Below are 15,053 nucleotides of genomic sequence, written 5' to 3' on the forward strand. Positions count from 1 at the left end.
TTTCATTCAGTCTTCTATGTTTTCAATAACCAAGTCAATGAAGGTTGGCCTTCAATCCATGTTACCTGTGGCAACTGTGCTTTACAAACACACGTCCTTCATTTGTATCAGCTGTTCTCAATCAGGGCTATTTCTCCTTTTTCTAAAACAAAACCTGTGCTTCCCACCATCAGCAGGAAATAAAGACAGGTCTTTTCTCCTTCAGCCCCACTGAAACCAGTCTGCCCCTGCATAACAACCTCTGAATTCTCCAACATCACTACTGCCTTGTGAAAATGAAAGGTACCACGGTTGATAGGGTCCTGCTCTCAGTCCCTTACCCTTGCACCTGGAAGGCCAGGCTCACCAGGACGTCCAGGATCTCCCTGACCTCCTTTAGGGCCAGAAGATCCTGCTGGACCACGTTCTCCTTGGGCTCCCTAGAAAGACACCAGTGAGCTACTAGTTAATAGCCAGAACAGTGACAGCAGGAGCAGGTGAAATAAAATCAGTATCTTCTATTAAGGATCTATTTTTGCAAACAAAGTTACAAATCATTAATACTTTTACTATTATTAGTTTCCTAAGAAGTACTAGACAAATGTCCATGTGAGTCACTTCCCTGGAAGTGTTAAAGGCAGTTAGGAAAGCCAGATAAACCCATCTTTTTAAGGGACAAGTCCAGAAAATCACAGCACACACAAAGAATAGGCAATTTTTCACAGAGCCCCCTCCTACACAGCAGTACATAAAGCAATATATGAGTAGAACAGGTCAATCCCTTATTGTGAACATTTCAAAACAAGGAAGCTTTAAGCCAGGGACAAGCAAGCAAAGCTGAACATCATGGGAACTGGAAGTGACTTTTCCCAAAAAATTTTTGTCACAAAACACTCAGATTCTCTTTTAGCATTTGTAAATTGAATCTGCCTGTTTGCCCAAAAGCAGACATTTTTAATGCAACACTTCCTTTTTATATGTCTGGATGTATGACGATTTAACAAATTACACCATAAAAGATAGACAATTTAATTTCATTTACCTTTGGTCCAGGCAACCCATCAGAACCTGGAAAACCACGATTACCAGGAGCACCCTAGGAAAAGCAGTAGGTATGAGACAATTATCTTAATTTTTACATACCTTATTACAAATAAAGGACCAGATTTATGGGTTGAAGATTCGGTTAATTTCCTTACAATTCTCTTACTTCAGTACTTTAACTTGGGAAGTGGCGAGTGAAGTTGTGACTTAAAAATGGTAAAAACATCAGTGTCTCATTCATGCATGCTGGACAGCTCCTTCTATGTGAACAGCCTCATTGAAAGCAAAGATGAGCAGTTGTGCAGGTGTAGGAAAAAGTCTGCAATGAGCTTGTCCTACCCCCATCCTTTCTCCTACCATACTATCCTGGGCACTGAATCTCCACATAAAAGTATCCAGTGTGAAAAAATAACACACAGTAGTAACTACTGCTAGAAAAATAAGGTTTGACTACAACCACAATCAAGCTGTAAGAACATCCATGGGTAGGTCAAAAGGTTTTTCAGCTTAGCAGTGCATCTCTTAAGACATATTATTCCTGTAGATTTCTTACCCTCTCTCCAACAGGACCTGGTGGACCTACTGACCCTGGATCACCTCGAGGACCTCTTTTCCCTTCTTCACCTATGGGGCCAATGGGACCCTGGGGACCTTGTGGGCCCTAGTGAGAATAAAATGTTATTTTTAAAAACATTGTTAAGCTCACAATTTCTCATATTGAAACAGACTGTCTTCTGGACACTATAAACATTTTTTCCAAATTAAGGAGAAAAAAATAGTTAGGACTTGGATCAGTTAAAGATAACAGCTTTTCAGCATCTGCTTTTCTCTTTTACAATGTTTATAAGCTAATAAACTGTAATTCTGCAGTTGGGCTGGACACTGCTTCTTATAATCACCCACAATAATTTGTACTTTGTGAAGCTGCAAAGGAGACAAAATTCAGTGAGACTAATAGAAATTTTCAAATGAGAAGACAGTGGTAAAGAAACTTACTTCACCTCTATATTTTTGTCAGTTAATACACAATTATTTAACTGGTGAGAAAGAAAAGCTGAAGACTGGTTGATAAACCAATTCAAACTCTGCAGAGTTGGTTTCCTCCCAAAAGTTACATGGTTATAAGTCTCTGTGTTTCCTTTTCATCTTAAAAAGTATATGAAGACTTACAGGTTCACCTTTGGGTCCTGCTTCTCCCTTGAAACCTGGGACACCAGGGTCTCCCTGAAAACAAACACATGGATAGCACCAGTAAAGTTAAAAGTCTGCATAAACCACTTCATCATTTTGTATTATGCCATGAAACAAACATTTCCTAGTTTAGTCACTAACTTTAGGCAGTATAATATGATGCTTATAATGGTTTGTCTTTACCCTTATTATGCTTGTTTATTATTATGTTATCAAGACAAAAACTTAAATAAATCTGATGCTTATAATGGTTTGTCTTTACCCTTATTATGCTTATTTATTATTATATTATCAAGACAAAAAAATAAATGTCTTTTCTGAGGTTTATAAAGACACACTTCTTTTTCAACGGAGTAGTGGTATTTTGAATACACAGCAGATTCACAGGATCTGAGTATGCTACTGCCGAATTTAAAGGAAGCCCACTGCTAATCCCTGCTTCAGTTCCATGGAGTGGCACGTGCCAGGCACTACAATTCCCAAAGGGACAAAGACCCCATTACCGGCTGGCCTCGAATCCCGGGGGGACCAGTGCTGCCCTGTGGTCCTGGGGAACCAGGGGGGCCTGATAATCCAGGGGGGCCTCCAGTGCCTGGAGATCCCTACAAAAACAAACAGCAAGCACAGTTAAGGAAACACAACAAAACAAGGGAATAAAAGAAATTAACTTACACAATTTCTTCAACAGACTACTACTACAGGAACTAGGACTACTTACAGTAGGGCCTTTTGCACCAGGGGAACCATCTGTCCCTTCAGCGCCCTAAAGATAAGGTACCAATCATTAAAAGTCATTTTAATGAGATGGGCAACAATCACAAAAGCAGAACATAGTTATTTTATCCACTTTACAAGACCGGAAAATATAGGCTATTAAATAAATGTAGCAACATATGCAAATGCTAAAAAGAGCAATAAAGCATGCAAGTTAATGTGATTTTTAATGTTGAAAATCTTATGTTTAAGCTTAAGTTTTAAAGTACTTTGCAGTCTGAGACTGTATTGAGATTGTGTAATTTTCAGTTTTCCAATTTTTAATAAAATAACAAAGAGTTATTGTCAACAAAATTAGCACAAAACAAATGAATGAGACTTATTTTCCTTGGGAAAAAAGGTAATTTGAGTAAAACTCTGTTGTCAGGGCACTAAAAACCCCCTTAAACAGGTGAACACGCACAAGCTGAGCACTGAGGAACTCAATCCAATGTACTTACAGGAAGACCTTGTGACCCAGCTGGACCCTGGGGACCTGTTTCACCTCTTTGTCCTTGGGGACCTTCAGGACCTCGAGGACCTGTTGGACCTGCTTCACCCTAGGATTCCACATGAGAAAACAACTTCAGGTTATTTTGCTCTAAAATGCAGCACTATAAAGTAATTCAAGAGGAATACTGAGCTTATAACAGAAAACCAATTCATGTTTAAAATTGTTTCTTATCCATAAAATGCAATTTTGCTTACCTTATTTTGCTTCTGTTACTTCTAGGTGAATGCGAACATTAAAAGTATAGACAGGATTTTTTTCTCAATGTATACAAGACAAGGAAACTCTGCAGAAAAGCAACACTATCCAGGAGTCCAAATCAGACCTGTCTCTAAAATCCCACTACGTGTCTGTAATTTTACACATTTTTTTTAACCTTCATTAACAGCAAGGCTTAAGATTTAGATATGGTAACACATCAGGGATTGGTTGATTTGTTGTTTTTGGGGGTTTTTTTCACAACACAGACGAACTCACTGTTACAGATCTATATTAAACATCAAATCCCTGTAAGACTAGACTGGATGATAAAAAAATTCCTCCCAGCATCTTCTTTGAGTTTTAATTTTATATAGGAATTATGCCTTTTGGAACTGATGGCTGGCTGTTAATATCACATCTTCATAGTATAATCTGCTGAGTTTTTATGAGTTCAAAGCAACTATTCCAACTTTACATCATCTGATGATCAAACTGGAAGGCAGCTTCTCCTTTTCAAAAGCTCCATCATGTGACAGCTTTTTTAAACATTTCCTTAGGTAAAACCCAGCTGAGCCATACTAAAACATTTTATGACACGCAATACAAGGGCTATCATTTAACTGTACACTCCTCTTGTCTAGACTGTGCTTTTTCCAAGAAAGGTTGGAGCAGATGATCCTAGAGGTCCTCTTGTAACCTGATATTCCATGACTCTATAATTAAGTTGATACTGTATTAAGACTTGTTTCCAAACAGTGTCATGAATCTTGCCAACTTCACAACAGCACAAAAACATCTGCTTATCTTGGCTACCTGACCAATTGAGAGTTTCTTCTTGTATAACATTTTCTTATCATGTTTTAGGAGTGTAAAAGGACAAAGAGGAGCAGCTGGATTCAGGGCATGTATAACAAGTATAAGGGAGCTGTTGGAGTGAATTTTTTTCATTTCACAGACCAATCACTCCAAGCCACAAAAGGTAGCACCTGTAATTTGCTCTGTTGTGATGAACTGCACACCTCTGTTGGGGTTCAGGCATTTCCCCCTTACCAGTCTAGATCATCCCAAAAAGTTTTCTTGGCCAAAACTAGAAGTTTCAGCACTAGAAGGTCCTGCCTCCATATTGTCTTCAACTTGCCTTCACAACTTCACTTCTAGCAATGTATCTTGCTATTCTTTGAATATTCTGGACAAAATTCCTGAAGCACAGCATGGCAGGCATCTTATAATCACCCCCTGACATGAGCAAAAGGGAAAGCAAGATATCTTAATAGTGGTGAATTGCAATTGCTTTATTTGACTTTGGGTTTTATCTTGTGTCTGAAGGTCTTGACTAAGAGTGATTTCACAGCAGCTCCTGGGGATCTGTACACGTCAGTCTGAACTCTGTGCAGTTAGTACACATTTTTAGTTGTGTGATGTTAGACATTTTAAAAAGACATTTTCATTTTATTTTTTACCTTTATGCCAGGAATGCCAGGAAAACCTGGAGATCCAGTTATACCAAGTGGGCCCTAGAAAAGACAGACACAAAGCTGTAATTCAGTGGTTTAGATCACACAGATTAGTATCTGATCCCTGGGTAAATGTGAGTCTAGAATTACCTGTATTTTTAGTCATAAAACATTGGATTATAACAAAATCAAAGTAACTATAAATATCAGGTTTTTAAGCGATACGTATACATTTTATGGAATTATGGCACACTTCTTTAAGGCCCTAGAAAAGACAGACACAAAACTGTAATTCAGTGGTTTAGATCACACAGATTAGTATCTCATCCCTGGGTAAATGTGAGTCTAGAATTACCTGTATTTTTTAGTCATAAAACATTTGATTATAACAAAACCAAAATAACTATAAATATCAGGTTTTTAAGCAATACATATACATTTTATGGAATTATGGTGTAGTTCTTTAGTAATGTGTTTGCTGACTTCAGCAAAGCTACAGCTCTTGATTCAGCTATTAATGCCCAAATTGCAATGTACACAATTCATAGTGAACAAGTATGGAATCAAGATTCCTAAATTCACAGGAAAATCCATTTGCAAGCTGTAAAACACAGACCTTGTATCAAAATTTCAGGGCTAGAGAGACAAAGATGTTTCCATTTCCATAATGTCTCTTGTGCTCTACAGGACATTCAAGAGAGAAGATTCCTAAATTCACAGGAAAATCCATTTGCAAGCTGTAAAACACAGATCTCGTATCAAAATTTCAGGGCTAGAGAGACAAAGATGTTTCCATTTCCATAATGTGCTGTACAGGACATTCAAGAGAACTTTCTACTGTATTCCAAAGGCTTGGGAGGGCGGCACACAGTGGTTATTAATACTCACTGCAACACTGGTCCCAGATAATTCCTCTGTCTTTTCCTGATTTTCTGTCTTTTTGTAAAATACAATTCATGCTGAGAAAAAATCTTCTATGTAACAAAGCTCTCCTGACAAAGTTAATCAGAACAATCTGTCCCACTGAGCATTAATTACAGACAACATTTCTGCTGTGACCTTGCACTGGATTTCTACAGAACTGATGTAATAGCTCACCAAATATATTTTTGAAAACCTATGTCCCAGTTTATTGAATCACAAATAATGTCTGCCAAATCTCTTTCTCGTTGCAGGAAGAGTTCCAGGATTGGGCTGTACCACTGCACTGACCCAAATAACAACACATTTCATTAACTCTTTCTCTGGTGAGAAACATGCATTGAGGACAAGTATCTCCCTTGTGACACTTCAGCTTCAGCTGAGCTCACATTTTATGCCAAAGAAAAATTACAAGCTTCATGTAAAACCTCACAACTTGCCACTCAGCTTCTTTTAACTTTATGGTTTGTTTTAAATACCAAAAAAAAAAAATGTCTTTGTTTGCAAGTTTCTCCTAGCAACTTACCTTTCCTTCATGATATACTAAATAATTGAGTTTGTAGCTTTTAGGCACTTACACTCATCTTTTGAGCTTCTATTACAGTTAATTATTTCTTAATAAAGTGTTTAATAAAACAGTCTGTTCATTAAGATGACACAGGAAAATGAATTTTTCTCAGAATTTTGTCAAGTAAATAAAGAGTATGCACAGAATGAAATTCTAACTGCAAGCAGGCGTGGTTTAGGGTTTTAAGGGTTTTTTTGGTGCAGTGCTTTTGGTGTGCTTGTTTGTTGGGTTTTGTGTTTGGTTTTTGGTTTTTTCTTAGCTGATCACAAAATGGTAAAGGCTGACTATATCAATGGGTAGAAGCTGTTACCCATATCCTACAAATGATGCTTTCAAAAAAAAAACCAAACAAACATAAATACTGCATTTTTAAAGCGGAAGTTAGCCTTGCACAAATAGAAAAACATCACCAGTTTTCACATGCAAAAACAACACAAAATTAACTGTATGCCTGGGAATAATCCCCGACTGATGTGAATTCACACAAAAGTATTTTGCAAATGCAGTGAGATCCTTTGGTACACTGACAGTCCAAATGTAAACAGCCACGTCTTCCTCTTGCAGCCCTGCTGCCATGGTGGGAGAACTTCAACAGCCCTGCAAGCCAGGCTTTCTCAGCTTGGCAGACATTCAGACACAGGTCTCCATCCTTCAGTTCAAAAAGTGACTGTCCTTAATTAAAAGGCCCTTTTACACATTTGCTAATGGAACAATTGCAGGGAGCAAGTTGTGCTATCAGTGAGTGCCTTTCTTCTTGCTGACAACAAGCCTCATTTGCCAGCTTTGCATGTGAAGGAAGATAAATGAAGTCATGAACTGCTTTAGATTGCAGTGCATGCACTTGAGGCATTTTCCTCCCTGCCATATGGGCTCCATAAGAGCAGCAGAGCATCACCTCCCAGGAGAGGCTATGGCCAACTCCTCTGCAAATTAAAACCTTCAGATGAAGTAAACTACAGAGGAAAATTTTGCAGAGGGCAGCACTAAAACTAAAACGAGTACAACTAGGAATCGTTCTCAGATAATTAATTCCAGATGCACTTGACTGATACCAGCAACTGCCAACATTTTGTTTATCTGGTAGTGTCAAAAGGCAAGTGGAAATATAGAGTGAAAAAGTGGGTGATTGAGAACCAATCACTTACCATTGGGCCTGGCTTCCCAGGCATACCATGCTGGCCACGTCCACCCTAGAGACAAAAATAGAAAACACAGAGTATTTGTAAGAACTCTACCTATTTTTTAATTATTTACTGTCAGCATTTGTGATAAAACTAAGGTATACTAAGGTGATTGAAGAAATGCTGGATTGCACATTCATCCAAACACTGGAATGGAAAACTTCTGGAAGAAATTATGCTCCCATTTGAGTTAATGGATTTCTCTATTTCCAGAAAGGACAATATTTTGAGAGTGTCACTGTATGGGGCACATGACACAAGTGGATCATATAAAAGTCATGGGGAGATATGCCAGAAAAACAATACTTGACACTGGATGTAAAAGCAGCAGGATGAAAGTTCTAATTCAAATATGATCTCATAGCAAGCATAATCCCTCTTTTTGCTGAAAATCAAAATATTTTAAGAAGATAACCTTATTATCTGAAATTAAATTTTTAGATTTAATCTAAATTGAAATCTGAATTGAAAGACTTAATCTTAACTTTGATTTTAAACCTTTTTCCGGACAAAACTGTATCATTATTTCCTGAACAGTAATTTTTGCTGAAAAGAACCTCTCACAAGAAATCCAACAGAAACATAGAAGACATTTTTACATCCCAGAAAATCATGCTATGAGGGTATTTGGACTCATGGGCAGCTCTTCTATAAGAAGTTACCATATAGTTACCACTCTCATTTTAAAACTGTTTTAAACTTTTAAAATTTATGGTACAGATGTCACCCCACAAAACTCTTCAGCCCTGTAGCAGGACTCACAACATAAGTGACAAGCAAGTCACATGAACTAACACTTTCAGGCTCAGGGATTTAAATTGAAGTTAACAAGAGAGGAATTACTAGAGAGAAGGAAGATTCTACTTACAGGAGCACCCTGTGGTCCAATTCGTCCTCTTTCTCCTGGCATTCCCCTAGGTCCCTTGAAGAAAGAACAAAAAGTGCATTATTCAGGAGATCATCATGTCAGAATAAAAAAAAAGGGTTGTTTTTTTTCACCCCTGCAGGAGTAACTTATCTTGTCCTATAGCAGAAAAGAAGTAGCAGCTCATAAAAATCCTTACAGCTTCACAGGCTTGCCCAGTGGAAATTTAACAAACTGTAATTTCTTGTTTTCTATTCCAACAGTATTTCCAGTTCTAAACACATTAGAATAAATTCTTTATATACCTACCAGTGACAATAATGCAACTTCTTTCACTAAATCTCATTCACAAATTAGATTCCACTTCAGGGATATTACATTCTACACAACATAGTTCTTCACAGGGAGATGCCATTATCTGATATCAGAAAGAGGCTTTACCTCCAGGAGTGCTGCTGAGAGTCAATTTTTGTCATGTAACACTACTCATGCATAGCATACTCAGTTGTCCAAAACCACACATGAATGAAAATTATTCTTTAAAAAAGTTTCTCCATTTCACTTCCAGGTCATGCATACTTATCCTCACTGTAACCTCCAAAACCCTCTGACCATGGTTTTCTCAGCCAGTTCATTCCTGATCTAAATTACACCAGTTCTACCTCAGAGCAACCCAAGCCAGTTTTTCTCATGTTGAAATCACTCCATATGAGGCATAAACATGCAAAAAAGAAAAATCTATCACCCTACACTTATATGAGCTGGGAAGCCATCACCACACTTACAGCCAAGTCTCTGCTGAGCCTTCTGACTTATCATTATTACCTATATCTGTGAATGGAGGGGAAGAACAGCTTACAGGGGACCAAATTCACTGTCAGAGTAACAGAAAACAAGCCTTCATGAAGAGAAAGTTCAGCTCCATAAGCTCAAATGCAGGTATCAAAGCCCTGCAATTCCCACTGGCAGTAGCATTTATAATCACTTCTGCAACACCCAAAGCATTTGACACTCACTAGAGGACCTGTTGGACCCATGGCTCCGGTCGGTCCGGACTCTCCCTAGAAAAGGAAATGAAATTATTAGAGAAATGGGTGAAAAGAAAATGGAGTCACATCTCACCTCTGTTCTCTGTGCTTACATTGGACCTCAGGGGCAGATTTGCACAGGTACCTGTGTGCATCACACATGGCAAGGACACTGCTCCCCACTCTGATGGAAATGCCATGTTTATGTGTTCTCAGGGTTTATGTGCTCTCTGCCAAGACTGCTGCTGTTGTTGCCTCCACAGAAAGTGGTAGGCAATCTTGGGAAAGAAATATTTTCTTACACAAACTCTCCTTAACTACTGATCTCACATTTAAATTTAGATTTGGAAGATTCCCTTCATTTACTATGTTTTTAATCTAAAGGAATAGTTCTCTCCCACATTCAATTATCACCTATGCCAGGCCAAAAATGTTTCAGCCTCAGCACTGATGAAAGTGGAAAACCCTGAAAAAAGTGTTCTATTCTCTTTTAAAATATCTTTTAAGCTATCTTGAAAGGACTGTCTCCAGCTGGCTATCCTGTGTTACCACTGCTTTGATCTGAAGTTGTAAGAGTGGTGCAGTGCCAATGGAGAACAAAAATTCTGAGAATAAGCTAATAAAATGGTCAGTTTGATTACAGTACATTCCCTCTCCAATGCCTGTTTCTTTTAAGCCAATCTATCACAATTTGAAAGAGGAGAGTCAGGTTTTAGTTATGCATTGCTTTATTTGATTATACCAAGAACCAACAAGAACCATGAACTGTCCAAGTGGAGAACTGCAAGATGTGCATGGGCCCTTTGTTAACAGACTCTGCTGTTCTGTGTTACATACATGTCACAAATGGAGCACTCAGCTCACCCAGTGATCCCTCACAGGCCTGAAGCAGCCCCAGCTACAGCTGGGATTGGAACTTTTGAATTCTCTCCCCCTTATAAAGGACAGAGAGGGTACAAAGCTGTCAAAAGATCTCCTGCCTTTCAGAATTTCGGTATTACACAAAACATGCTTAATCATTTATTTGTTTTGGCCATAGAAATACCTTTGCTCCAGCTGCTCCAATTTCACCTTTTGGACCATCAAGTCCTTTCAATCCCTGTAAGTTATAAAAATACAAAGAAATTGTATTTATATATGTACACACAGAGAACACTCCCACTATTATTGTTGAAGTAACTTGATATTGAAGTATTAAGAATGGATCTGAGGTGGTAAGAGTAAGAAAAGAAAAAAAAATAAAGAAGAAAAAAACAGATGGAATAAAGTTTTTAAACATTTCCTAAATGGAAACCATTTGTACAAGGTACATTTCCCTGGATTTGGTTTCCCTCTTAAAACAAAAAATTTTAAAAAAAAATCCTAAAACAACAAGGAGGAGGCTCTGAGCCATAGGAAACCAATTTATTCCTCCCTGAAGTAAAATTCTGGCCAGAAAACTTGGTAATTTGTAATCACTCCATGTTGCAAACATATCCACCTCTCAAGTTCCCCACCCTAATGCAAGACTTGCCAACAAAGTGAGAGAACTGTCAGGTTTGCGCCTCCTGAAGCTTGGCAGGGCTCATGCAAGCTCCTTCCAGATTCCCAGAACATTTGAAATAGAGTAAAAAAGCACTGGAGCATGTAATACAAAGGTCAGCTTAAAGGGGAATAGCACTGATTTTCTGCAAGGCCCTCTTTCTCTCAAATGCCAGTATTTCTGCTACAGCTGCCTCATCTGTAGTGTAGGCAAATTCTGCACAGATACAAAGAAAAATCTTCATTCTGAAACTGCCAGGAAATATCATCTATATCAGGGGGAAAACCTTGTCTCTTACCCGGTGACCCTTGAGACCTGGGAGACCAGGAGCACCAGGAAAGCCTCGAGGGCCCTAGGTAGGAAAAAAAGAGAAAAAACAAATATAATCCTGATTCTGCAGATAAACCCAGCAATCATGGTACTAACAGGGATAAGGGCAGCAGCAATACTAATATTGCTAACACTCCTTCATCTTTACCAGAGTGAGGAACAGCATTTCAGCAGCTCACAGATGAAACAACCTTGAATTTATTCTCAGCATTATTCACATTTTCACTGACATTAAAAGCTTTATCATTTATATTGCTGTGTGATCAAAGTTCAAGTTTCAGCAAAAGTAATGAAATAAGATGAGTGGCAGGTCAAGTTTTGAGGGTTAATATGGACAGATATTAATTAAGCCAAGATCAAACTTCAGACAAACAATTGAACTAGAAACTCAGACCTGCAAACTGTACTTGTTCTTTCATAATATGTCAGTCCTGAAACATGACAAACAACTGCTACCAAAACACATTTAGCAGTTAAACCAAAGCTCTCTTGCACTTAGCTTCCTACCAAGTTTTTCTGGAGAGGCTAACAGAAGTGTCTTGTTTCAGAATATTGGCCATATGAATTTAGAACTGAAATCTCAGATAACAATAGTTATCTCAGCAACAAAACACTGACCTGGAGCTAGGAGTGAGCTAAGACAGGGACTTCAGATACTGAATGGCAAAACTTTCCACTCATAATTAAAAGCAATACTGATGAGCCACATCAGGATGAAGCAATAAGGAACCAGTATCCTATGATGACATATGATTACTTTGTTAAATTTAAATAATCATGCTCTTACTGGAGATCCTGGAAATCCAGGCTCACCGGATTGTCCTGGTCTACCAGGTTCACCCTGAGGAAAGAGAACAAAAAAGGATCACATTAAAACAGGAGATTTGAAAATGGACTTTGTGCATCATTCTTCCACTCAAACAAATGAGGACATTCACATCAGCATTATGCATCCTCTCTTTGCTGTAACAATGTCAGTGACATAAATTAACTGCATATGTACCTAGCAAATGTGCATTGGACACATTAACTCACAAAGGGTTTTTAATCAAGAACAGGGAAAACTGAATGTTGAGCCCACAATGTATCCCAGTCATCAGGAGATGGTGCTGCCACCTGGTTTTCCTGGGAATTAGTGAGTCAACCTTCTGTCATCTTCACACAGAGCATCAAATTGTTGTTCTTTCCCACTGGAACAGCAATTTTAAACTGCACTGCCGTTTGTGACTCTCCTTCTGTTTAAATGTTTTAATACATGTATAATTTCATTCTAGAACAGTAACTATTTTCTGTGTGTTGCAATAGGAAAAATAATATGGTGAAACCAAACAAGTATATTTTGAAGATGAATCAAAGCCCACCAGAGTCACAGACAAATATTCCTTTACATGCATCAGCCAGTTCAAATACACTCAGGATACCAGGATGCAGGAATATGAAAGGCTTCAGAAAAATAGTTTCAGGTCAGAGAGAAGGCAAAGTGCTTCACAAATGCAATTAACAACACCCAAACAAAGGAAATGGGGGAAGTTCTTAGAGCAGTGTCAAGATTTGAATTCCCTGCACTGAGAGTTAACTGTTGCCAAGGATTCTTAAAAATCCTTGTACAGTTTAATGAGCAGGTAGCTGTTACACAATTAATTTCTACACTAAAATGGCATCTGCAGTTTTCTAAATAATTTGCAAGTTAAAAATTACAGTTCAGATGGATTTAGTGTGATTTCCAAACAACTAATATACAGCCACCAGTAAGGTCTTGGGATACTGTTGAGCAGTACATATACACCCATGTAATATATATAAAACATACTTTTTACATAGATATGTATGCATATATGGATAAAGAAAAAATCAGTTAGGAGCATAATCAATTATCAATTTTTAAAGAAATTAAATACTAAAAGCTTGTCTAGACACACATGTATGCTGCCATTACAGCTCTTCTAACCCAACATGCAATCCCAAAAGAGAGGAGTTGTCTCCAAGTGACTCCCTGTGATTTATTTTTATGTTTGATTTCAAGAAAGATAATCTCAGTTAAGAACTTACAGAGGCAAGAAATAGAGATGGTGCTAGACTTTAGGTATGATGATGACACGTAAGGAAAAGAAAGGAGAAGTTGGGAAATGTTGCCAAGATTCACAGTTGTGATGCTGGATTTAATGAGGAGAACAATTACAAAGGAAAGCAGACAATAGTAGTTAGAACAGGCACATCTGCTGGTTAGTCACTGCCTCACAGATGCCAATGTTTGTTTTATTAAAAATAAAACAAGATACAAAGAATAACAAACTTACATCTTCACCAGGTTTGCCTGGAGGTCCCTCTGGTCCACGAGAACCAACTGGCCCCTAAGAAATTAACGTATTTGTTGAGAAGTCAGTTTAGCCATCACTTAAATATCTATTTACTCCATTTCAAAGTCTGGTTTTACAAAAACAGATGTAGAAAAAGGAAGATTTGATGCCTAAGCACATTTGCTCAGTTTTGTGGTGCTCTTTCTAACCATCCTGACCCTAAAAAGCCTGTATTATAGTAGAAGAAAATACAGGATGGATTCTTTAGGAAAAAAACCCAAAACATTAAAAATCACAGTTGCTGTTTGCTTCAAATCTCTGGCTCTTCTTTTTATTTTTGTATCATTATGTTGCCTCAAAAATAAAAATTCTCATCATCTTTTGTGTAAGTTACACTATCAGGTATGGCTTTACCAGTGCCTAACCATTCTCAGGCCTGTGCTGGAAAAGTGAGAATGATTGTTTCTAATATAATCATTGCTATTCACATTTAAAACAACTCAAATTCACTGATCCATGACGACACATTTTGAACACCACAACTCTTCACTGAAGTTACTTAATAGTTTCAGCTGAAACAACATGACAAAAAATCTGTTCTGAAATTAAAAAGTATAACATATTTTCAATTCTGTTGTAGAAATGTTTGCATTTATTGGTCTTACCATAGGTCCTGGATCTCCAGGTTCACCAGGTGGGCCTGTGGGACCAGCACCACCCTAAAATTAACCAAAGATAAATACAGTTACAAATTCCAAAAGCAATTATAAGGATATAATTTAAAATCCATGACCAGAAAAATCACAGCCTATGGCTGAGAGTCTGGATTCTAATTCAGAACCAGTTCACATTTCCATAGGAGTGAAAGTTGGATAGTAAAACCCCTCAAGCTGTAGATAAATCCTGTGCCATACACAAACCCCACTGGAAACTTAACACCACGCCAATACTGAAACAAGAACAGTCTCCATTTTCATTGCTGCTCACTCATTAAAAAACGAGTTGGGTTAAAACCCTGTTAAAGATCTAATAAACTGTTCTTTTGGAGCCAATTTCTGTGTATAGAGTCCATCTGGAGCAGAGCCCTTGTTTAAATTCCCTTCTGGATGAAGGTGCACTCAGCCACAAGTCAGTGAGGATGGACACTGCCCCAGAGGTGCACAAACCCCTCTCACCACGAGCTCTGCCTTCAGTTCTGGCCAATTTTA

General features: G+C 38.0%; 1 protein-coding gene across 2 annotated transcripts in view; it reads right to left on the minus strand.

The window, feature by feature from the left end:
• Positions 1-15,053, minus strand: part of COL5A2 (collagen type V alpha 2 chain) — a 99,116-nt gene that overhangs the window by 21,717 nt on the left and 62,346 nt on the right. For both annotated transcript variants that reach the window (XM_039728752.1, XM_039728753.1), the window contains exons 10-25: positions 14,511-14,564; positions 13,846-13,899; positions 12,336-12,389; positions 11,517-11,570; positions 10,742-10,795; positions 9,685-9,729; positions 8,672-8,725; positions 7,768-7,812; positions 5,140-5,193; positions 3,429-3,527; positions 2,933-2,977; positions 2,718-2,816; positions 2,194-2,247; positions 1,577-1,684; positions 1,022-1,075; positions 321-419 (exon numbers count right to left, since the gene is read on the minus strand). In XM_039728752.1, coding sequence (XP_039584686.1) covers positions 321-419; positions 1,022-1,075; positions 1,577-1,684; positions 2,194-2,247; positions 2,718-2,816; positions 2,933-2,977; positions 3,429-3,527; positions 5,140-5,193; positions 7,768-7,812; positions 8,672-8,725; positions 9,685-9,729; positions 10,742-10,795; positions 11,517-11,570; positions 12,336-12,389; positions 13,846-13,899; positions 14,511-14,564 — 1,026 coding nt within the window. The remainder of the gene's footprint in view (positions 1-320; positions 420-1,021; positions 1,076-1,576; positions 1,685-2,193; positions 2,248-2,717; positions 2,817-2,932; positions 2,978-3,428; positions 3,528-5,139; positions 5,194-7,767; positions 7,813-8,671; positions 8,726-9,684; positions 9,730-10,741; positions 10,796-11,516; positions 11,571-12,335; positions 12,390-13,845; positions 13,900-14,510; positions 14,565-15,053) is intronic.

This window comes from Passer montanus, unplaced genomic scaffold (genome assembly GCF_014805655.1).
Source record: "Passer montanus isolate IOZ18808 unplaced genomic scaffold, ASM1480565v1 scaffold66, whole genome shotgun sequence".
Classification (NCBI taxonomy): domain Eukaryota; kingdom Metazoa; phylum Chordata; class Aves; order Passeriformes; family Passeridae; genus Passer; species Passer montanus.